The sequence below is a fragment of the Lethenteron reissneri genome, chromosome 12 (genome assembly GCF_015708825.2).
Source record: "Lethenteron reissneri isolate LAM-NWPU_2019-01 chromosome 12, ASM1570882v1, whole genome shotgun sequence".
NCBI lineage: Eukaryota > Metazoa > Chordata > Hyperoartia > Petromyzontiformes > Petromyzontidae > Lethenteron > Lethenteron reissneri.
The window spans coordinates 349,538-372,568 of record NC_083790.1 but is presented as its reverse complement, the minus strand read 5'-3'; the positions used below and the strand labels follow the sequence as shown (position 1 = coordinate 372,568).

The window sequence follows — 23,031 nt, the reverse complement described above, 5'->3', positions numbered from 1 at the left end:
TTACCGCAGCCTTCGCTCGGAAGTTCGGAGAGCCGTAAGGCGTTGTAAGGATGGGTGGTGGTCGCGGGTTGCTGAGGAGATGGAGTCTGCCTCAGTGGCCCGTGATCACAAATCACTATTTAACTCCATCAAAAAAGTAACCTGCAGCGCCACACCTATTACCATCATTAGAGGAAAAAACGGTGATCCAATCTCCGACCCCCAGGAACAGGTTTGCAGATTTGCTGAGCATTTCTGTGAGGTCCTGGGGGAGGGAAATTCTCTCAGCCAGGAAAACATCATGGCACAAAGTGGGGATAACCCTGCTGAGGCTGCGGTGCCTCAAATATTGGAAGAGGTCACCCCCTGTGAGTGGCTGGCTGAGGTTCCAGCTGTTGAGGAAGTACTGAGGGCGATCCGGAGTCTGAGACCAGGGAAGGCACCGGGCAGAGATGATCTCCCAAGCGAAATGCTGAGGGAGGGTGGCGTTTGTGCACAGACTGCCCTATATGACATCATAACAACAGTCTGGACCACTGGACGGGTTCCGCAGGACTGGAAGGATGCCCTGGTGGTTCCCCTCTTTAAGAAGGGGGACCGTACCGACTGTAACAACTACAGGGGCATCTCACTCCTCAGTGTGCCGGGTAAGGTCCTGGCAAGGATTATTCAACATCGCCTTGCTAGGCACGCTGAGGAGAGGCTTGCGGAGCCCCAATGCGGTTTCAGGAAAGGGCGGTCCTGCACAGATGCCATATTTTCTGTCCGTCTGCTACAGCAGAGGTGTAGGGAATTCCAAAAAGACCTACATCTCTGCTTTATTGACCTGGTCAAGGCCTATGATACCATCAGTAGGACTGGGCTCTGGGTTGTTCTTCGTGCTTTCGGAGTCCCTGACCCTCTGCTCACGATCATTAAGGACCTTCATGATGGTGAGCGGGCCCGGGTAAAACTACGTGGCCGGGAGTCGGAGCCTTTCCCTGTACACCTTGGGGTGCGACAGGGATGTCCTCTGGCTCCCACATTATTTAACATCTATTTTGACCGCGTAGTTCGTGAAGCCTTCAATAGCTGTACCGGAGGAATTTCCATTTGGTACAGATATAATGGGAGGCTGATCGACGCCCGGGTGCGATCAAGGGATGGCTCCCTATTGGTCAACCACGTTATGTATGCCGATGATTTGGTAATAGCTGCTCATTCAGAAGAGGAGTTGGAGGCGCTGCTGCTGAGACTGGAGCGTGCCACTAAGAGGTGGGGCCTTACCATCAGCCCCACCAAAACCAAGCACCTGCCTGGGTATTTTGTACCATCGGACACTCCACCCCCACAACTCCCAATTGGTGATGGGGCAGTTGTGGAGAGAGTGGAGAGTTTCCCATACCTGGGCAGTATGCTTATGACCGGCTCCAGTCTATCAGCAGAGGTCTCACTCCGAATCAGTCGAGCGGCAATATCTTTTCATCGGTTGCGTAACGCTGTGTGGAAGTTACCTGGTCTGTCGCTCCGCACGAAGCTTCAGGTCTTCTCGGCCACGGTCATTCCCTCCCTTCTCTACGCTTGCGAGACGTGGACCCCCCTGGTGGAGCATCTTCGCCGGTTGGAAACATTTAGGCTGGCCTGCCTACGATCCATCCTGGGTTTAACCAGGCTGGATTGTGTGAGGAGCTCACAAATCCTTGAAAGATCTGGGCAAAGTCCCATCAGTGAGCTCCTCCGGCAGGCAAGGCTGCGTTGGCTGGGTCATGTAGCCCGCATGCCCAGCCACCGCATGCCTAAACAGCTTTTGTTCGGCCGGATCGAGGGGGCTAGACGGGCGCGGCACGGGCTGGAGAAGAGATGGAGTGATGTGGTACAGGAGGACGTGGAGCTGAGTGGACTTGCCGATGACTGGTACCAGCGGTGTCAAGATCGGCCTCAGTGGAGGAGGCTCGTGAAGGACGCTACTGGGCAGTTGGAGGCAGTCGCCCTCCAACAACAACGGAGGGCGGAGGAGCGACGCTCACAACAACGAGCGGAGCGCCGGGTGGCTAAAGCACAGCAAGTTGGCACAGTAGGGGGCACAGGTGGTGCATCAGCCAGTCATCTCGGTCATCTCGGTCAGTCGACCCGTGGCACCTGGGTCTGCCCCGTGACCTCCTGCCAGCGGGCTTTCGACACTTCACGTGGCCTCAAGGTGCACTTGGCCTGGCACAAGCATCGTGGTGACGTCACCGCCACTTAGTGGCGAATGGCGGTTGTTGTTGTGTACATCAATGTGTGTGTTGTGTATTTCAATGGCAGATGCCCAGGGCCTTGAAGCCTGACACCCAGAGCTGCTCAAGTGTGAGTTTGGGTGCCAAGTCGACCCACATTGCTTTTGCACTGGGCGCAGAGGGAGAGAGAGGATACACTCGCAAGGCCCTGGAAGTGGGGCCGCTGCGCTGAGCTCAGATTGCCACGGAAGGGCTTGCACCATTTATAGCCCAAACCTCATAGACCAGAAGTCACATTTGCTGCGCCCTGCAGTTACAACACAAAACACGCAAGCAGATCAAAAGACCACATGCAAACACAACTCAAGAAAACACCAACACACTAAAATACGATTACACAACACAAGGAAACACATCACACCAAAATAACACATGTAAACACCAATACACGACACACGTAACCACAAGACACAAAAACAACACAGGCAAATACACAAAGCAATGCACGTAAACAAGAAAACACCAATACACAACACACCACAACAACACGTATACACAGCACACCACAACAACACGTATACACAGCACACCACAACAACACGTATACACAGCACACCACAACAACACGTATACACAGCACACCACAACAACACGTATACACAGCACACCACAACAACAACACGTAAATACACCACAACACGTAAACACAGAACCTCACAACAACAACATGTAAACACAGCACACCACCACAACAACACGTAACACAGCACACCACAACACGTAAACACAGCACACCACCCCAACAACACGTAACACAGCACACCACCACAACACGTAACACAGCACACCACCACAACACGTAACACAGCACACCACCACAACACGTAACACAGCACACCACCACAACACGTAACACAGCACACCACCACAACACGTAACACAGCACACCACCACAGCACGTAACACAGCACACCACCACAACACGTAACACAGCACACCACCACAACACGTAACACAGCACACCACCACAACACGTAACACAGCACACCACAACAACACGTATACACAGCACACCACAACAACAACACGTAAATACACCACAACACGTAAACACAGCACCTCACAACAACAACATGTAAACACAGCACACCACCACAACAACACGTAACACAGCACACCACAACACGTAAACACAGCACACCACCCCAACAACACGTAAACACAGCACACCACCACAACACGTAAACACAGCACACCACCACAACACGTAACACAGCACACCACCACAACACGTAACACAGCACACCACCACAACACGTAACACAGCACACCACCACAACACGTAACACAGCACACCACCACAACACGTAACACAGCACACCACCACAACACGTAACACAGCACACCACCACAACACGTAACACAGCACACCACAACACGTAACACAGCACACCACCACAACACGTAACACAGCACACCACAACACGTAACACAGCACACCACAACACGTAAACACAGCACACCACCACAACACGTAACACAGCACACCACCACAACAACACGTAAACACAGCACACCACCACAACAACACTAGGAAGTAGAGCACCCTCGGCCACCACACTACCCCCATCCCTGCCGCCACTGCACACACCGCTCGCCAGCTCACCACCCTGTTCCACCGCGTGCATGTCACTACACCACCCCTGTAACGCAGACCGCCCCTCTCACCGCACCATTCAAGTCACCACCCGACTGCACATCTGTCATCACACCACCCTCTTCATATGAAAGACAAATCCCCCAGAAGGCTTAACAGGCCGGTGGGGCTGTGAGTGAGCATCTATGAAGGCCGGAATGCCACACGCGGGGGTGGGTGGCCAGCCCAACGCGTCGCTGTCTTTGTATTGCCATTGGCGATGTTTACACATCGCACCAGCTACTCATTTGGGACCGAGTCGACCTAGGGGAGGCCCGGGACCAACTCAGATAATCGTGAACAGGAATCGAACTCGTGTCGCCGGGTTCGTAGCGCAGCGCGCTGACCCCTCTCACCACACCACCCCTCTCACGACACCACCCCTCACCACACCACCCCTCTCACCACACCACCCCTCTCACCACACCACCCCTCTCACCACACCACCCCTCTCACCACACCACCCCTCTCACCACACCACCCCTCTCACCACACTACCCCTCTCACCACACCACCCCCTCTCACCACACCACCCCTCACCACACCACCCCTCACCACACCACCCCTCACCACACCACCCCTCTCACCACACCACCCCTCTCACCACACCACCCCTCACCACACCACCCCTCACCACACCACCCCTCACCACACCACACCCCTCACCACACCACCCCTCTCACCACACCACCCCTCTCACCACACCACCCCTCTCACCACACCACCCCTCTCACCACACCACCCCTCTCACCACACCACCCCTCTCACCACACCACCCTCACCACACCACCCCTCTCACCACACCACCCCTCTCACCACACCACCCCTCACCACACCACCCCCTCACCACACCACCCCTCTCACCACACCACCCCTCACCACACCACCCCTCACCACGCCACCCCTCTCACCACACCACTCCAGTCACCACACCACCCCTCTCACCACACCACCCCTCTCACCACACCACCCCTCACCACACCACCCCTCACCACACCACCCCTCTCACCACACCACCCCTCTCACCACACCACCCCTCTCACCACCCCACTCCAGTCACCACACCACCCCTCTCACCACACCACCCCTCTCACCACACCACCCCTCACCACACCACCCCTCACCACACCACCCCTCTCACCACACCACCCCTCTCACCACACCACCCCTCTCACCACACCACCCCTCTCACCACACCACCCCTCACCACACCACCCCTCTCACCACACCACTCCAGTCACCACCCCGGTCAGGACAAACGCTGCTGCCGCCCGCCTACCTTCTGGCGCCGGCGCCTGGTCGTGGGCGGCGTAGAGCGTCTGCTTGAGCGCCTGCAGAGGGGAGAGGACGGGACGCGGGTCACAGACGCGGGTCACGAGGGGGGCAGGGGCAGCAGCAGCAGCAGAGCCGTGGGGCAGCAGCAGCAGCAGAGCCGTGGGGCAGCAGCAGCAGCAGAGCCGTGGGGCAGCAGCAGCAGCAGAGCCGTGGGGCAGCAGCAGCCTCGACCTCGAGTGACCCTGTAGCCCTTATCCCGCCCCACTGTCCCCCGACCCCTCGCTTCTCAACCAGTGCCCCTCACCCTGTACCCTTGACCCGCTACCCCTCAAGCCTCACCACCCGCTACCCCTTCCTAACTCTACAACACCCCTCACCCCTCAACCTGTACCCCTCACCCTGCACCCCCTCAAGCCGCATTGCCCGCACCTCGTACTGGATGTACTGTTTGCGCCACTCGGGTGTGATGTGCGCGGACAGATGCTCGGCGAACTTCATGGCTCAGCCCCGCGTCTCCCTCCCGACCCTCCGCGTCTCCCTCCGTGTCCCCGCGTCTCTCCTCGTCTCCCTCCGCGTCTCTCTCCGTGTCCCCGCGTCTCTCCTCGTCTCCCTCCGCGTCTCTCTCCGTGTCCCCGCGTCTCTCCTCGTCTCCCTCCGCGTCTCTCTCCGTGTCCCCGCCTCTCTCTCCCGACCCTCGGCGGCGTCTCCCTCCTCCTCCTCGCTCCGGGGCTGTTCATATTTCCCCGCGCGCATCGGTCGGGAAGCCCCGCCGCCTCACGCGTGATTGGTCAGCGTTAGTGGAGGAGGCGACGCCACGTTGATGTGCAGCCAATGGCTGCGTGTTAAGTGCAAGACGTCCCGCCCCTTCGCGGCGGTTCCACCAATGAGAGGACGCGTGAGCGTCAAGCCGCGTATCCGCTGTAGGGAATGTAGAGGCAGCGCCCCACTTTGGACGCGCAGTGACGTCATCACGCCGACCACTTCCACCCGCATTGGTGACGTCATCACGCACGCCAACGATTTCGTAGTTAACGATTCCGAGTTTAATCGATTCTTGTTCTGGATTGATCATTCCATTGGCCAAACGATAATTGTCATCAATTTGAATAAATAATAAAGCATTAAAAATATCAATGCACTATTCCATTAATGTAGCTTAAGTCTTGTGACTGACATCTTAAATCATTTTGTATTATATATTTTTATTAACCTATTTCAAATGTTTCTCTATAATTTAATCTTATTTATTCTCTCAATTTGTCAAATATTAGTTGTACGATTGGTGATCCAGCGCTCACCGGTGGTCAGTCGCCTCCTCGTCACTCATCTATCGTTACCACGACTCCTCCTGCTCCCGTGAACTTCACTCATTGATCCCTCCACCCATGGTGGGGGGCCTGTCCACCAGAGAGTTTGATCTCAGATACACCGTGTTGACCACGACGACTGCAGGTCTCAACAACACTTACCCATTCACGTCACCCATCCAACTCACTAATCCACTCGGCCCTCACGCCGATTCGTCATACTGTCTGCTTCTTCCCCCGCACTGCTCCACTTTGGAATTACCTCCCATGGTCTATTCTACAAACTATTTTTGTAACCTTGCTTAATTCAAGAAACGTCTTCACGCTTATCTATTGCAACTTTTTTCTCGCTGTTTGTTGCTGGACGTTTGACAGTTTTGGCCTGGGCTCAGCAATTGTGTTTAAAAGCATAACTCTTTGGTTTGTTTTTTTCGGCAATCGCGTCCAAGTTTTGCAAGAGTTCGTCAACCCACACCCCGTCACTCGCAGCCCAGCTGGTTTGAGAGTTTTACAAAACCTGCGTGACCCAGCCACCCGAGTCGCCAGGTTCATCTCAATCCCAAGGTTTAACTCAAGGAGCCACTGGGCTCAGTCACAGCCAAGCGGAGGGTGCGGCACTAGAAACGTGAAAAACACGGATTGCTTCACACTCATCTCTCATGTTTTATTTACAAAGACAACTTCACTTCACTCACACGTGCAAGGATTTAAACCCTAACCCAGCACGACAAGATGAATAATAACAATCTCAACTTATAACGCACCGCTGCTGCACAGTATCCACTCACTCTGGAAGACAGAGAATGACTCGGAGGTGCGAGTAGGAACTCCGGACAAGCCGGAAGGAGGCAACCACACATTGGAGAACAGGGGGAGAACATACTAACTCCACGCGGAGGTGCCCTATCCAGAAATCAAACCCAGGCCCTTCTTGCCGCGAGGTGCGAGTGTCACCACTGCGTTGCCACGCTGTTGTGGTCGGTGTCGAATGCGTTGTGGTCAGTGAGCGGCTCGCACAGCCGCTGCGTCTCCTCCCTGGGGCGCATTTCATCCCGGATGGTTTGACGTCACCGCATCGAGCGAGCTCTTCTTCTTGCCCACCTTGGGCTCTTCCTTGGGCCGGGCCGAGCGTGCGAATTGCTGAGCGGAGCCAGTCAAGGGAGACCAACAAGATTGGGAACGAGACGTCATCGTGGCCGACACGGCCGGTGCCACCACGCCTCGCCAACGCTCTCGATCCCACAGCTGCTACACAATCGATACACAGCAGCCTCGAACATCTGCTCTAACCTTCCCACCCTCTGATCTCACGATGTAACACAGTTTTTGTTCCTGGGTACTAAGTGTTATTCTTTAATTGCTTATGCCTAAAAAGTATAGAAAATGGTTATTATTCCCCACAAACTTTGCTTTTGTGACCAGGACTTTATGTGAACGAAATACATGAATGCACACCACGTTTTCACATTGAAAATAGGTAAATTTCAAAAAATCAGTGTCCTGGTCATAAAAGCAAAGTTTTGTGGGGAATAATAACAGCCATTTTCTGTACTTTTGAGGGATAAGCAATTAGGAAATTACACTTACTACCCAGGAACAATAATTTTTTTGTTACACAGTGAATATATATATTCGATCTTCTCCTTGGCCGCTGGACACTACAGTGCCTGACTCCACAATCGGCCCTCACCAATCCACTCAGCGCAACCGTTTTTTGCTATTCTTTGGTTCTTTCAGTAAAGTCACGGAGATAGAAAAATTATTTTAAAAATTCAGTGAATAAAAAGAAAAATAATAAAAAGAAAATTTAAACAGAAACAAAACCCACTCAGTTTCGATCGCAACACAAGCGGTCGTCATCAGGAAAAGGGGGTTTAGCCTCGAAAGGCAAACTGTTTATAAAGGTTTAGAGATGGGCGTAGCCCAAGTGTGTCAGCAGCATGGGTGGGGCAGCTGATGTTAATGTCGGAGAAAGCAAAGCCAACGCAGTGGGTCTCCACCAAAAGGGCATCCAGGCAATCATTGCACCTCGCTCCACACACCCACACTGCTGACGGTGGAGGTTGACAAGAAAACACAAATCAAGTCATGACCCAAAGTGGTTGATGACATCTTTCCAATGGTTGCTGAGTTTATAACCATCCTCTCGGTTGAAATTGTGTCTGTGTCTCTATATATGGATGGCTTCATGAACGAATCTTTGTTGATAGCCAGTAGGCTTGCAAAGTACCATCGTCTTAGAGAAATCAACTAACTTTCCTAACTATATCTACAACACTTACCTGCCATTTTCTCGTCTCAATCTCCAAGTTGATTACCGTATCTTGCATCCTACATATTTGTCCCACCCAGCACAGCCAATTTCCTAATCATTTACGGACTATCTGGGTCAAACTTGGGGGGGTTGCTACCCCTCCAAGTTGCCAACCAGTCCAGCTCTACCCTGGGGAGCTGGTAATCCTACCGATAGCACAATCAGGATAAAGTTGGGGGGACAACGAAAATTAAAGATGGCATCATCACGGCGGGCACAGGGGAGGATACAATGACGAGCGGGCGGCCATGCAGCACATAGCCGTGGGCATCCCTCAGGGCCTTCTGCGCTTCCCGCTCGCTTGGCAGGCCCACAAAGGCCTGACCTTTCATACGGCCTTCCCGCATTAACCGCACGTCAAACCTAACAGGGAACACAAGTGGACAACACAAGCAAAGCAGTCAACCCACACGGCTCTGTGAGGGCAGTGTGAATGTGAAGCGTGGTTCTGCCTACACCACTCCCTCGTGCGCCATCTTGGTTGTCATAGGTGCTCGCTAACAGCACTTGCATCAGTCTCTGAAGGCTACACAGGGATCTTTGTCTTTGAGGAGTCACAGGCAAGTAACGGACACATTCTTTGTTGTTAACACATTTGCTGAGCACTGACCTGAGTATGTGACCTGCAGTGTGGTGGGTGAGTGTGTTGTGCAGTGTGGTGGGTGAGTGTGTGACCTGCAGTGTGGTAGGTGACTGTGTGTTGTGCAGTGTGGTGGGTGAGTGTGTGTTGTGCAGTGTGGTGGGTGAGTGTGTGTTGTGCAGTGTGGTGGGTGAGTGTGTGTTGTGCAGTGTGTTGTGCAGTGTGGTGGGTGAGTGCGTGTTGTGCAGTGTGGTGGGTGAATATGGGTGGAGAAATCAACGAGTAAAGTTCACAAGAACAGTATCCATGGTTGTAGCAATAAAAGAGGGATAAGGAGACGCCTGACCACCGGTGAGCAAGTGACCAGAGTGACATCAGTCACACAAGAGACAATGGTGGTTCATGTGATGCGAATACACTCACATGTTCTTTTCCACATCTGAAGAGAAGTCCACGTATCTTCCAAATATGTGCTTCAGATCCTGCCAACACGAGGCACAGGGAGCACATCATTGAACAGATACCTCAACCTCTCATGTGTCATGCCCTCTCTAACACAACTTTGCAGTCGCAAAACAGAGCAACCAACAATCCTGCCAGACATTTACAGGTTCATTTTGTGGGAATGATGAATGAATCAAGAATTGTTTTGTTTTATTTTTAACAACTCGTGTGTAACGGTCTCGTTTGTCTCGGTATTGTTCTGTCTTGTTCGTTGCATGAGCACAAAGCTGATATGCATAAATTGTAAATAGGCACTTATAAGATGGGTGATTCGATGCGTGAATGATGAGCGCGAGAATCGATATTGATCGATGAATCATTGCATCATTAAACGCCAGGCAGTCAAGCTCAAACTCACGCATTCCACAAGTACACAGGACGCTAGCTCGTGTACACACACACAAACACATGCGCCGTGTGTACGTGCGTGCGCGTGTGCGTACCTGTTCGGAGACCTGCCTCGACAGATTCTTGACGTACAAACGGCACGTCGGCTCTCCTGCGGAGTAGTTCTTGAACACGGAACTCTTCGCCATCTCTGCAGAACGACACAGACCGCTGGTGACTTCCCACACAATCGAGCATCGGGGCTGCGCTCATCTCCACACCACGGTCCACGGTGAGTGGCTCAGCGCGAGAGCGAGCAGCGAGCAGTTGGAAGGACGCGAGTTCAAATTCTGGTTGAGGATTGGCTCAGCCCACCATCCCTCCTAAATGGGCACGACATGGCGGGAGAAAAGATGGACTGATACAGTACGGGAGGATGGGGAGCTGAGTGCACTTACCTATGACTGGTACCAGCGGTGTCAAGACCGGCCTCTGTGGAGGAGGCTCATAAAGGACGCTACTGGCCAGTTGGAGGCAGTCGCCCTCCAGCAACAACGGAGGGCAGAGGAGTGAGGTTCACAACAACGAGCGGAGTGCTGGGCGGCTAAAATACAGCAAGTTGGCACAGTAGGGGGTACAGCTGGTGCATCCACCAGTCATCTCAGTCAGCCAACCCATGGCACCTGGGTCTTTCCCGAGACCTCCTGTCAGTCAGCGAGTCTTCATCGCTTCACGTGGCCTCAAAGTGCACCTGGCCTGGCACAGGCGCCATGGTGACGTCGCCGTCACTTAGTGGCGAATGGCGGGTATTGATATTAGTGTGCATATGGGTGTTGCAGGCCTTCATAAGTCTGTTAAGGCTATACAGGCGATTTTTTTTCGTACGAGGGTCACTACTGTTTTGCTGTGTGTGTCACTCGATGCCCTGGATGTGTCTGCAGTCACGATAAACCTCACCTTCTCTGGAGACACGGCCTGAGGACAGCTCCTTCCGGGAGATAAACTGAGACGGCTGCTCCTCCTCCTCCTCACCCTCATCATCCGTGCGGTTCGGGGAGGGGCAGGCGGGAGCAGGGAACATCTTCCCGAACCCTCCCCCCCCTTGCCCCTCCTCCCCGGCCCCCATTCCCACATCCTCCATCCCCTCTCTCTCCTCCTTCCCTTCTCTCTCCCCGAGAGGATCGACTGAAATAAATCACAAATTTACGGAGTCGTTCTCCCCTCATAGACGATGGAAACACAACACAGAGGGAAGACAGGCACAGAGAAAGAGACAGCTATAGGTATCTTTGTGAGTCGTTGAGCTTTTCTATAAGTGTATGGGTCTCTGTAAATTCTTAAGGCTCCATGAGTGAGTCTATTTATGAGCAGAGGCAGGGAGTTAACAGCACAGATGGCAGGGGGAGTGGACCCCGGATATAAGGTAGTCAAAGAGACTCATAAGCTCATCCGTTCTTGTGCGGAGACCACTTGCCCCGCTCGGGACTCACCCGGTGAGGCAGGGTGAGGAGCTGTGTGTGCAGGAGGCCGGGAGGGCAGGGAGATGGCGATCTTACGCGACACGGCCAGTGCTGGCTGCTCAAACACCTGTGCCGGTGTGAGGGCCGGCTGGGAACTGTAACAAAAAAGATAAAGATCCCTTGTGTAGCCTCAACACCCTGTCAGAACAAGCGCTGTCAGCAAGCTCCTAAGAAGGCCGGCACGGCACACGAGGGAGTGGTGTGGCGTGCCAGCGAGATGTTTAGACATTGCACCAAGTTCTCATTTACAGCTGAGTCAACCTAGGGGAGGCGCAAGAGCGGTTAAGATATTCGTCGCTGTTGTTGGCCGTGAGTGGGAATCAAATTGGGATCAAAAGACAAGAACCGGTAACTAATTCCAGTGGAATATGAGTAACGAACGCACTAATGGGCATGCGCAGACCTACTAATGGCACATTGGCCTAAGTCACAGCGTGGTTCATCATGTATCCTCGCGTCTCTGTTAAGAGGTAAGGACGCAGCCCTGCCACTGATGACGGAGGGGCCTCCAAGAGAGGGAGCTCCCACTCGCGGGAACTCTCTATCTCCAGCCACCGTCACATTACAGCTTTCTTCAAACTTGAGAAATCAACCAAATCGCTCTCGACATCACGCAACTTAATTGCCTGCAACTGCTTTATCCACAATCTGAGTGAGCAGTTGTGCAGTCCGGGCGTGTCCGGGCATGGCTCAAGTGTCTGGCCATGCCCCTAGAGCAGAGCCCGATGCCTCGCCTGGTGAGCTCCTCCCCCTACCCATGTCAGGATTGTAAGAACTCATCAGTTACACAAATGCGTCATGTCATTACATGCTTGACTACAAATGGCCGAGTGTGTGGCAACCGATTGCAGAGACATCCATACACAAGCGACTCATTCAGTTGCAGGCAATCGTTTCTCCGCGTTCAAGCCCAGTCTCACCCTGGCACTGGGGCCTTCGGGGCAACCAGAAGATCCTGGAGTTTCGGCCGCTTGCGCTTTGATATTTTCTTCTTACCCAGCGGCCTCTTAGGCAGAGCAGGGGCGGTATCCGTCATCGTTTTGAGCCTACGAAGCACAAGGACCGCAGAGACCACACAACACGTGGTGACATAGTGGCACGGCACTAGCGTGGTCGCCGCCCGTTGCAGAGGTTCGCAGTTTGAGCCCAGCACCAGGCCGTCTTCTTCACAGTGGATGTTAAAGGTCCCGTGACATAATTTGCAAGAGTAGTTCATTGTGTGCTGGGGTCATCCGAATTAGGCAAATTCAAGAGTTACCCACAAATGACTTAATTGGGATTACACAGCTATCCCACAGGAATAGCCGACATTGTCCTCTCAAAACGTGTTGAGTTGGGACGTGACGTGAGTTGGCATGTAAAGCGCTCCGAGACGCTCGGGATGAAGGACGGCGGCTCTATCAAACACTGGACACCCACCGCACCCAAAGGACAAGGATCTCCCATATAACATTTAGCACTGTTGGGGCAACTGTTGGGGCAACTGCTGGCACCTACCATACCACACACAACCACCACACCGGGCCCAGATCGCCTTGCCTCTCAGATCCCTCAACTGCTCGCTCACCTGTGCCGTCTGCCTCACCAAGTGGCGCCCCCCCCCCACTCACCTGCGTGCGTGCTCGTCCTCCTCACTCTCGTACTCGGACTCCTCATCGCTGGACACTTCCATCTCCACCTCCTCGGGCTCCGGGGGAGCTGGGGGGAGCCGCTCCGCGTCTCGGGGGGGCTCCTCGGGGGGCAAGGGGGGCAACTGTGGCAAGGCAGCAGGGGGCACCGGAGCAAAGTCTGCCACCTAAGAGCAAAGAGAAAACGAGCTTGGGTTGTGAACACAAGATCATCATAGGCGCCATAGCGGAGAGAATATAAACAACAGATAAGCCGGCAAGACACCTTCCCATAGCGGTCCCTCGACATAAACAATACAAGTATTTTGTAGACATCCCATCAGACACACGCCCTTCTCAGAGTGCATAACATCAGCAATATTGGTTAAACACAGGCAAACTCAACATTGTCTCATTAGGAGTCAGACTTGCTTGAACCAATGTTGGTGAACTGATGTTTATAGGTGAGGACCCAGTCTGTCAAATACAGGTCCTGATGTTTTTCTGTGTGAAAAAGAGTAATAATAATCAATCATAATAGATCCCAACGTTGCATTTCAGCTCAGGCAATGTGCTGAGACATTTTCTATGAAGCTTTCCCTAGGCACAATCACAGGTTCTTAAGTTGATGCAGCCAACTGGACAGCGAATTCAGAGGTTCCTGCTGTTCCTTCAACTCCTGAAGATGCCTGCAGACGTGTGTGGCGAAAGCTTGAGAGAGGAAATGCTCAACACATGGTCTAACCCTGGGAGACCACGCTTGGATCACAAGTGGCTGCGAAAACCTTCATGCCAAACTCTTCCTTCTCACACTCATCCTCCTAAATACCATGAGAGTGATTGCTGGCCATTTTGCCTACCAGGGGAGGTGGGGATGTCACATGACCAAATGGAGCTGGGAGATTCATCTTATTCATGAGGTGCAGGACCTGCAAACATAAGCAGCACAGAGATATAGACACACGGATACATGAGCAGCATCAGGAGCACGGGACATGCATGTGTACACGTGGGTGCGTTTATATTTCAACTTAATCCGGGTTTGTCTGTATGTGACTTCATCACCAGCTGGGTGTGTACATGCCGACGTGCATGTGTGTGCGTGCGTGCATGTGTGTACATGCCGACGTGCATGTGTGTGCGTGCGTGCATATGTGTACATGCCGACGTGCATGTGGGTGCGTGCGTGCATGTGTGTACATGCCGACGTGCATGTGTGTGCGTGCGTGCATGTGTGTACATGCCGACGTGCATGTGCGTACGTGCCTGTGTGTAGAAGCGGGGGCTGCTGGACAGCGCATGGCAGATGTTGGCGAGAATGTTGGTGGTTGGCGGTGGGTAACGATATCTCAGCAGGGGGTTTGCCGTGTAGGTCACCCTGCAGGAAAAGGGCAACGTGTCCATTACAGTGCGACAAGGTCATGGGGAGTTCTCACATGGGGTGCAGAGAGTGAACGATGCATCGAGTCAACAAAATGACAAACCCGAGTTTTGGAGCAATGGCGTCGAGTTGGGAAGCCTTAGGCGGCACGGGGGCAGACTCCGCGTGACTTCCTACGGTGCTCTTGTCACGACTTTGCACACACCGACAAACACCACGCACAACACCCACACGGCATTACACCACCCACAACACCCACACACCGACAAACACCACGCACAACACCCACACGGCATTACACCACCCACAACACCCACACACCAACAAACACCACGCACAACACCCACACGGCATTACACCACCCACAACACCCACACACCGACAAACACCACGCACAACACCCACACGGCATTACACCACCCACAACACCCACACACCGACAAACACCACGCACAACACCCACACGGCATTACACCACCCACAACACCCACACACCAACAAACACCACGCACAACACCCACACGGCATTACACCACCCACAACACCCACACACCGACAAACACCACGCACAACACCCACACGGCATTACACCACCCACAACACCCACACACCGACAAACACCACGCACAACACCCACACGGCATTACACCACCCACAACACCCACACACCAACAAACACCACGCACAACACCCACACGGCATTACACCACCCACAACACCCACACACCAACAAACACCACGCACAACACCCACACGGCATTACACCACCCACAACACCCACACACCAACAAACACCACGCACAACACCCACACGGCATTACACCACCCACAACACCCACACACCAACAAACACCACGCACAACACCCACATGGCATGTAATTCTATAAACATATCCATATACTCCCAGTCTGTTATCCCACATTACCACACGTTGTTTTTAGCCTGCACATTTCAGTTTGAACTCTACGCGTTACTAATTTACCCGGCAGCATAACAAAAGGCGGCTTATCTACTTCCACCATCTACATTACAAAGCCTCAGTTTGAACTCGGGGTACACGACGCTACCTCCCAGCCCACACCCCGCCCCCACACTCACCATTCCCCCACCCCCCACCCCCCACGACTACATAATTACTCGTCACAGCCACCTCTGAGACACACTTCAGCGGTGTGCTTTCACTACGTTGTAAGTGTGGAGACACTTCAGCGGTTGTGCTTTCGCTACGTTGTCCCCACCTGAAGGACGCTTGTGTTGCGCCCGAAACGTCGTGATTAAATTTTTTAAACATTTTACCAACGTGGCTTTACCGAAAAAACCGAAGAGTATCAAATAAACGTGTTGTTGGCCGTGCGGAGGAATTGAACTTGGATCGCCGTAGGGCATGATGTTGCTATATGTATATAATTACTTATTGATCTAGGACAAGCCACAATGAGACTAATTTTCAGCAGGGTCCTGCATTGTTGGCAACACTCTATCCCCATACAGATGGACACAGATGGTGATTAGTCCATGTACTGTGCTGCCTTATTCTCGCGAGCCAAGGTATGGCCCTCGTTAATGTCCACGGGAAGCTTCACAATATCTGTGATCCTCCCTGCCTGTCTCCACACTACTGGGTTACAGGCCACATGCATCGCTCCCAGTAGTCGGCTCGTAATCTGCAGGTACATATTCAGCATTGCCATTTGGTCGGTCAATGCCAGTTACATTGCGAATGTGTTTAGCTATGGGAGCAAACTGGAGAAACCGGAAGCAACCACGCAGATCAGGGGAATACAAACTCCACACAGGAATGCGCCCGAGTTGGTTCTGTTTGCTGTGAGGTGCGAATGTTTCTACCCCTCCACCCTGAATGAGCTGGCATGTGCTTCCTTGGGTCTCCCAGTAAACAACTGAGGCAACTCACTTGACACGTCTGCGCCGACAGATTAAATCATCTCTGCTTCATTGACCAATTTCCCTGAAGCCATAACCCATAACCCGACCCCCCCCGTGTGTCCGCCCTGAGGCCCCCTTCCCTGGGGGGGAGAGGGGGGGTCCTACCCCGGGGCAGGGGCCGGTGGCTCGCGGGCTGACGCTGCGTCCCGGTCCCGAGCGAACTCCACTGCCAGCACGGAGCCCAGCACCTCCAGCTGGTGCAGCCGCCTCAGGGCCTGCACACAGACACACACACAGACACACACACAGACACACAGACACACACAGACACACACACACAGACACACACAGACACACACAGACACACACACACACACACAGACACAGACACACACACACAGACACAGACACACACACACACAGACACACACACTCACACACAGACACACACACACAGACACACACACAGACCACACACACAGACACACACACAGACACACACACAGACACACACACACACAGACACACAGACACACACACACACAGACACACACACAGACACACACAGACACACACACACAGACACACACAGACACACACACACAGACACACACACACAGACACACACACACACAGACACACAGACACACACACACACAGACACACACACACACAGACACACACACACACACACAGACACACACAGACACACACACACAGACACACACACAGCGCTCGCCCTCGTCTCCCCAGTGTTTACACACCGCGCCGGGTACCCATCGGACACCCCCAGGGGAGGCCTAGAAGCGGCGCTGGCCGTGAGCGGGACTTGAACTCGGGTCGCCGGGTTCACAACGGCACAGGAACAAACATGGGGGTGGCTCCTCCGCTTCGCAGGGTTCGTCTCGCGTGGTGGTGGTGATGGTGGTGATGGTGGTGGTGATGATGGTGGTGATGGCGGTGGTGATGGTGGTGATGGCGGTGGTGATGGTGATAGTGGTGATGGTGGTGGTGGTGATGGTGGTGGTGGTGATGGTGGTGGTGGTGATGGTGGTGGTGGTGATGGTGGTGGTGGTGATGGTGATGGTGGTGATGGTGGTGGTGATGATGGTGGTGGTGGTGATGGTGGTGGTGGTGATGGTGGTGGTGGTGATGGTGGTGGTGGTGATGGTGGTGGTGGTGATGGTGGTGCTCTCCTCACCTTGGCTGCTGCTGCTTCACTCGGAAATGTGGCAAATGCCGCGTTTCTCTGCAGAGGAGACAATGAGGAGACAACCTCGTCCATCATTCTCTCCCACGTCACCAACAAGACGAGAGCATCTTTCACACCAGCCACGCAGCCCGCGTGTAACTCTACTGCTGGATGAGGACATCTCCATGCCATGCTGGTCTAGGGGGGTGATTTGGCCATACTTCACCACGCCTATCGGTGTGGGGGTTGGCTTACAAGGAGAGCAAAGCAGAGGACACCCGGTGCCCTCTGCCGTCTAAAGCGTCGCATCCAGACAGCCCGCTCGGCTCTCGCAGCTCGCCTCCACGTGCCGCCGGGATTCACACTCACAACGCGTCCTCTCACCTCTACCCCAGCTCCCCTCTGTGTCCCTCTCCCCCAGCTCCCCTCTGTGTCCCTCTCCCCCAGCTCCCCTCTGTGTCCCTCTCCCCCAGCTCCCCTCTGTGTCCCTCTCCCCCAGCTCCCCTCTGTGTCCCTCTACCCCAGCTCCCCTCTGTGTCCCTCTCCCCCAGCTCCCCTCTGTGTCCCTCTACCCCAGCTCCCCTCTGTGTCCCTCTCCCCCAGCTCCCCTCTGTGTCCCTCTCCCCCAGCTCCCCTCTGTGTCCCTCTACCCCAGCTCCCCTCTGTGTCCCTCTCCCCCAGCTCCCCTCTGTGTCCCTCTACCCCAGCTCCCCTCTGTGTCCCTCTCCCCCAGCTCCCCTCTGTGTCCCTCTACCCCAGCTCCCCTCTGTGTCCCTCTCCCCCAGCTCCCCTCTGTGTCCCTCTCCCCAGCTCCCTCTGTGTCCCTCTACCCCAGCTCCCCTCTGTGTCCCTCTCCCCCAGCTCCCCTCTGTGTCCCTCTCCCCCAGCTCCCCTCTGTGTCCCTCTCCCCCAGCTCCCCTCTGTGTCCCTCTCCCCCAGCTCCCCTCTGTGTCCCTCTACCCCAGCTCCCCTCTGTGTCCCTCTCCCCCAGCTCCCCTCTGTGTCCCTCTACCCCAGCTCCCCTCTGTGTCCCTCTCCCCCAGCTCCCCTCTGTGTCCCTCTACCCCAGCTCTCCCAGCTCCTCACCATCTTCCCCGCGGGGCGCACGTCGCTCGCCCCGAAGTGCCGCAGCAGCCGCTGCCGCTCCGCGTCCGCGGGCAGCGCGCGCGGCAGCCGCCTCACGAGCAGCGAGCGGCGGCCCCGCGCCGCCGCCTCTCGCAGCGGCGGCGGCGCCCCCCCGGCACGGCGCGTCGTCTCCCCCATCCTCAGGCGCCTCTCTCCCGTCTCGGCGCCCTCCTACAGCTCCCCGGGACCCGCCTCGGCTACTCTCCGAGTCGGCCCCAGCCGCGAACAAAAGCGCCGCCACGCCGCCGAGGCCTCGCCTGGGACACCACTCGGGGAGCAGGCGGAGAGCGCCACCTGGCGTCCACGCCCGGCGGCATCCCCCTCACCCCCCCCCCTCACCCCCCCCCCTCACCCCCCCCCTCACCCCCCCTCACCCCCCCCCTCACCCCCCCCCTCACCCCCCCTCACCCCCCCTCACCCCCCCCTCACCTCCCCCCCTCACCTCCCCCCCTCACCCCCCTCACCTACCCCCCTCACCCCCCCCCCTCACCCCCCCCCTCACCCCCCCCCTCACCTTCCCCCCTCACCCCCCCCCCCTCACCCTTGACACCCTCCTCACCCCCCTCTAGCGTCCACGCCCGGCGGCATCCCCCTCACCCCCCCCTCACCTTCCCCCCTCACCCCCCCCTCACCCCCCCCTCTCACCCCCCCCCCTCACCCCCCCCTCACCCCCCTCACCCCACTCACCCCCCTCTAGCGTCCACGCCCGGCATCCCCCTCACCCCCCCTCACCCCCCTCACCTCCCCCCCTCACCTCCCCCCCTCACCTCCCCCCCTCACCTCCCCCCCTCACCTCCCCCCCTCACCCCCCTCACCTCTCACCCCACTCACCCCCCCTCTAGCGTCCACGAGCGGCATCTCCCTCACCCCACTCACCCCCCTCTAGCGTCCACGCCCGGCATCCCCCTCACCCCCCCTCACCCCCCTCACCTCCCCCCCTCACCTCCCCCCCTCACCTCCCCCCCTCACCTCCCCCCCTCACCCCCCTCACCTCTCACCCCACTCACCCCCCCTCTAGCGTCCACGAGCGGCATCCCCCTCACCCCCCCTCACCCCCCTCACCTCCCCCCCCTCACCTCCCCCCCTCACCTCCCCCCCTCACCCCCCTCACCTCTCACCCCACTCACCCCCCCTCTAGCGTCCACGAGCGGCATCCACCCCCCCCTCACCTCTCTCTCGTGACACCCTCACCCCCCTCACCAGAGCGAGTGGTCTTAACACCCTTTTTTATTGCCAGAAAGGGTAAAACTTGTAATAATTTCTTCATAAATAAAACCTGTTGGACTGGCGACAGTCTTCAGGAAGTCGACGCGAGGGCGAGATGTGATCTTCCTTGCCTGGTACACGGGAATCCTGACGATTGATGCCCGTGTACGTTTGGAGTTCGCGTGTTCTCTCCTCGTGGTCGCGTGGAGTTTTATCCGGGTAAGTTGGTTTTGCCCTCCACATTTGGAAACACGCGTTTATATGATTTGGCTGCTACGAGAAATTCCACCGTGAGATGATAGAAGCCACTTCGACGAGCACTCGAAGTGGCCTATGAACATCGCTCGAGGTGGCTTAACCTGGTGAAGGGAGATGGGTGTTTTTTATCTGTGCTCCTGCGCTATGAGGAGACACCGACCAGTTTCGTCCCTTGTGATCGCCTCTCAAACTCATCATCACCCCTCATCATCACTCCTCATCTTCATCTCTCAACCCCGCCTCTCAAACTCATCATCACCTCTCATCATCATCCTCATCTCTCAACTCCGCCTCTCAAACTCATCATCACCCCTCATCATCATCCCCATCTCTCAACCCCGCCTCTCAAACTCACCTCTCAGCATCCTCACCCTTCACTGGGATCGGTAATCCCAGTGAAGGGTGAGAGGATGACTTCTATAATGAGCCAGGAATGTCTGTGTGTCCCGCGCGTGACGTCACTCCAGATGCCCCCCCCCCATCATTAATATTCATGAGCGTGTGACGTCGCTCTACATGCCGCATCCCCCCCCCCCCCCGTCATTAACATTCATGAGCGGGTGGATTTTGACACTCACGCAGAAGATTGTCGAGTGGAAATATATATATATTTTTCGCAAATTCGCTTTAAGTTTGACGTTTCTTTATTGAAAGTGACCCTAATAAATAATTCTACGCAGCAACAAAGTAGATTTGGTGTCTTCATTTATTTCTTCAGCACTTGAGACGAAATGTTAGTCTAAGTTATGCTTCGACATTATGGTCAAATAGACATTTCTCGGTGATTTTCCAGATATTGTATCGATTTCAAATTAATTTCAACCCCAGCGACCGAAAGCAAAAGAGAATAAAGTATCAGAGCAATGAATTTGAACACAAATTGAAGGTCAGTTATATACAGTGCTATATAAAAATGAAGTGAGGCGTTTAATGACTTCGTTTTGTGCAAGAACCACTGTCATTAATGCAGTGCTACAGTCAAATGCAGTGAAGTCTTTGATAACGTACTTTAGTGCAAAATTCACTGCCGTTAAATTTATGCAAGATACAATTATACTCTGCTATTTTTTTCGTGAATATTACAGCTTCCGTCCTAGGACGGGCAAAGAAGCTAGTTATATATATATCAATAAATGAGTTATATCTAACTAGCTTTTTTGCCCGTCCAATGACGGGTGCATATTGCAGTAAATCTGAAATATTCATAAAAAAATTGTTCAGCTCATGACTATTAATGAGGGGGGGGGTTGCTCCATGTGGAGTGACGTCACCCGCTAATGGTTATTGGGGAGGGGTGCGGCATGTGGAGTGACGTCACCCCCTCATGGTTATTGGGGAGGGGTGCGGCATGTGGTGTGACGTCACCCACTCATGATTATTAATGAGGGAGGGGTGCGGCATGTGGAGTGCGCGACCTTCTTGTGCGTTCGTGTAAATTTCCACGCGGGCATGAATACTAATGAAGGGGGGGGGCTCTTTTGCAGTGACGTCACGCACTGTGCTGCGTAGATACATTTTTTACCGTCACTTTCTGTAAAGAGAAGTCGTCATATTTGAAGCGACTTTGCGTAATAAACGAGTTAATTCGACCTTCCTCTGCGTTAGTGGGTGCGGGGGCTCACGTGGAGTGACGTCACGCGCGGGACGGACAGACATTTGTGGGTGATTCTGGGAGGAAATCGGCGTGGGACCGCCGACTGAGGCTCGGCAGGGGGCGCTACGGGGCCACGGTACCAGCAGCAGCGAGTCTCAGCTGCAGTCGCCACGGCGGTCCCACGCCTCCCCTAGGTGGACTCAGACCTTACATGAGTCCATGGTGCGATGTGTAAACATCGGAACTGGAGAGACAAAGGCGGTCGGGTGTGGTGTTGGCTATCGCATCTTGTGTTCCGTGCCGGCCTTCATAGGTGCTCGCTAACAGCACTTCCTCAATAGTCTGCTGCAAGCTATACGGGGGATATTTGACTTGGTGTGTTTGTAAAATGTATGCCTTCTCACCCCGGGCTGAGAGCCCCTCTGACCCCCCCATCGCCCCCCACAAGCCCCAAGCTCAGAGATCAGAGGCCGATCAACTTCCTCGGCTTTGTGTGGCTGACGAGACGACACAAAACACAGCGCCAGTGACAAAGATCGCCCGTGTAGCCTTCACAGACGGTTGGGGCAAGTGCCGTGGGCGAGCGTCTGTGAAGGCCGGCACGGCACACAAGGGGATGGGTGGACTGCCCCACGCTCGGCCACCTTTGTCTACCATGTAGCGAGGTTTACACGCTCCGCATCAGGTACTCATTTGAGGCGGAGTCGACCTAGAAGAATCCAAGGAAGAGGTTCAAATAATCGTCTGCGGTGTTGACCGTGAGCGTGAATGGAACTCGCTTCGTAGCGCATCGCGCTAACCGCTACACTACCGCTCCCCACACCGACACACACCGACACACACACCGACACACACACACACACCGACACACACACACACACCGACACATACACACACACCGACACACACACACACACCGACACACACACACACCGACACACACACACACACCGAAGGTGCAAGTGCTGTTACCGAGCACCTATGAAGGCCGGAACGTTACACGAGGGGGTGGGTGGCCAGCACCACGCCCGACCGCCTTTGTCTCCCCAGTGGCAATGTTTACACACCGCACCAGGTACTCATTTA

General features: G+C 54.9%; 2 protein-coding genes across 3 annotated transcripts in view; both read right to left on the bottom strand.

Annotated features, from left to right (window-relative positions):
* Positions 1 to 5,844, bottom strand: part of XPR1 (xenotropic and polytropic retrovirus receptor 1) — a 33,003-nt gene extending 27,159 nt beyond the window's left edge. The window contains 2 exon segments of the mRNA XM_061550289.1: positions 5,150 to 5,201; positions 5,575 to 5,844. Coding sequence (XP_061406273.1) covers positions 5,150 to 5,201; positions 5,575 to 5,643 — 121 coding nt within the window. The 5' untranslated portion in view covers positions 5,644 to 5,844.
* Positions 5,845 to 7,101: 1,257 nt separating this feature from the next.
* RNPC3 (RNA binding region (RNP1, RRM) containing 3) lies at positions 7,102 to 19,172 on the bottom strand. Of its 2 annotated transcripts, XM_061550287.1 has the most exons (14): positions 18,849 to 19,170; positions 17,772 to 17,819; positions 16,736 to 16,845; positions 14,789 to 14,878; positions 14,571 to 14,682; positions 14,165 to 14,233; positions 13,308 to 13,492; positions 12,618 to 12,743; positions 11,668 to 11,792; positions 11,135 to 11,362; positions 10,294 to 10,388; positions 9,770 to 9,828; positions 8,997 to 9,129; positions 7,102 to 7,592 (listed from the first exon to the last, which is right to left on the bottom strand). In XM_061550287.1, exons 1-14 carry the CDS (start codon positions 19,023 to 19,025, stop codon positions 7,500 to 7,502), a joined length of 1,650 nt encoding a protein of 549 aa, XP_061406271.1. In that variant the 5' UTR covers positions 19,026 to 19,170; the 3' UTR covers positions 7,102 to 7,499. The 2 variants fall into 2 exon arrangements, with proteins under 2 accessions (XP_061406271.1, XP_061406272.1); XM_061550288.1 differs by lacking the exon at positions 14,165 to 14,233 and having other exon boundaries at positions 18,849 to 19,172.
* Between the last annotated feature and the right edge of the window lie 3,859 nt (positions 19,173 to 23,031).

Excerpts from the sequence above, each read along its gene's own strand:
- RNPC3 (XM_061550287.1), bottom strand. The coding sequence starts at position 19,025 with ATGGGGGAGACGACGCGCCGTGCCGGGGGGGCGCCGCCGCCGCTGCGA. Across the intron at positions 13,493-14,164 it reads TGACATCCCCACCTCCCCTG|GTGGCAGACTTTGCTCCGGT; the intron begins GTAGGCAAAATG and ends CTTTGCTCTTAG. Across the intron at positions 12,744-13,307 it reads GAGGACGAGCACGCACGCAG|GCTCAAAACGATGACGGATA; the intron begins GTGAGTGGGGGG and ends TGTGCTTCGTAG.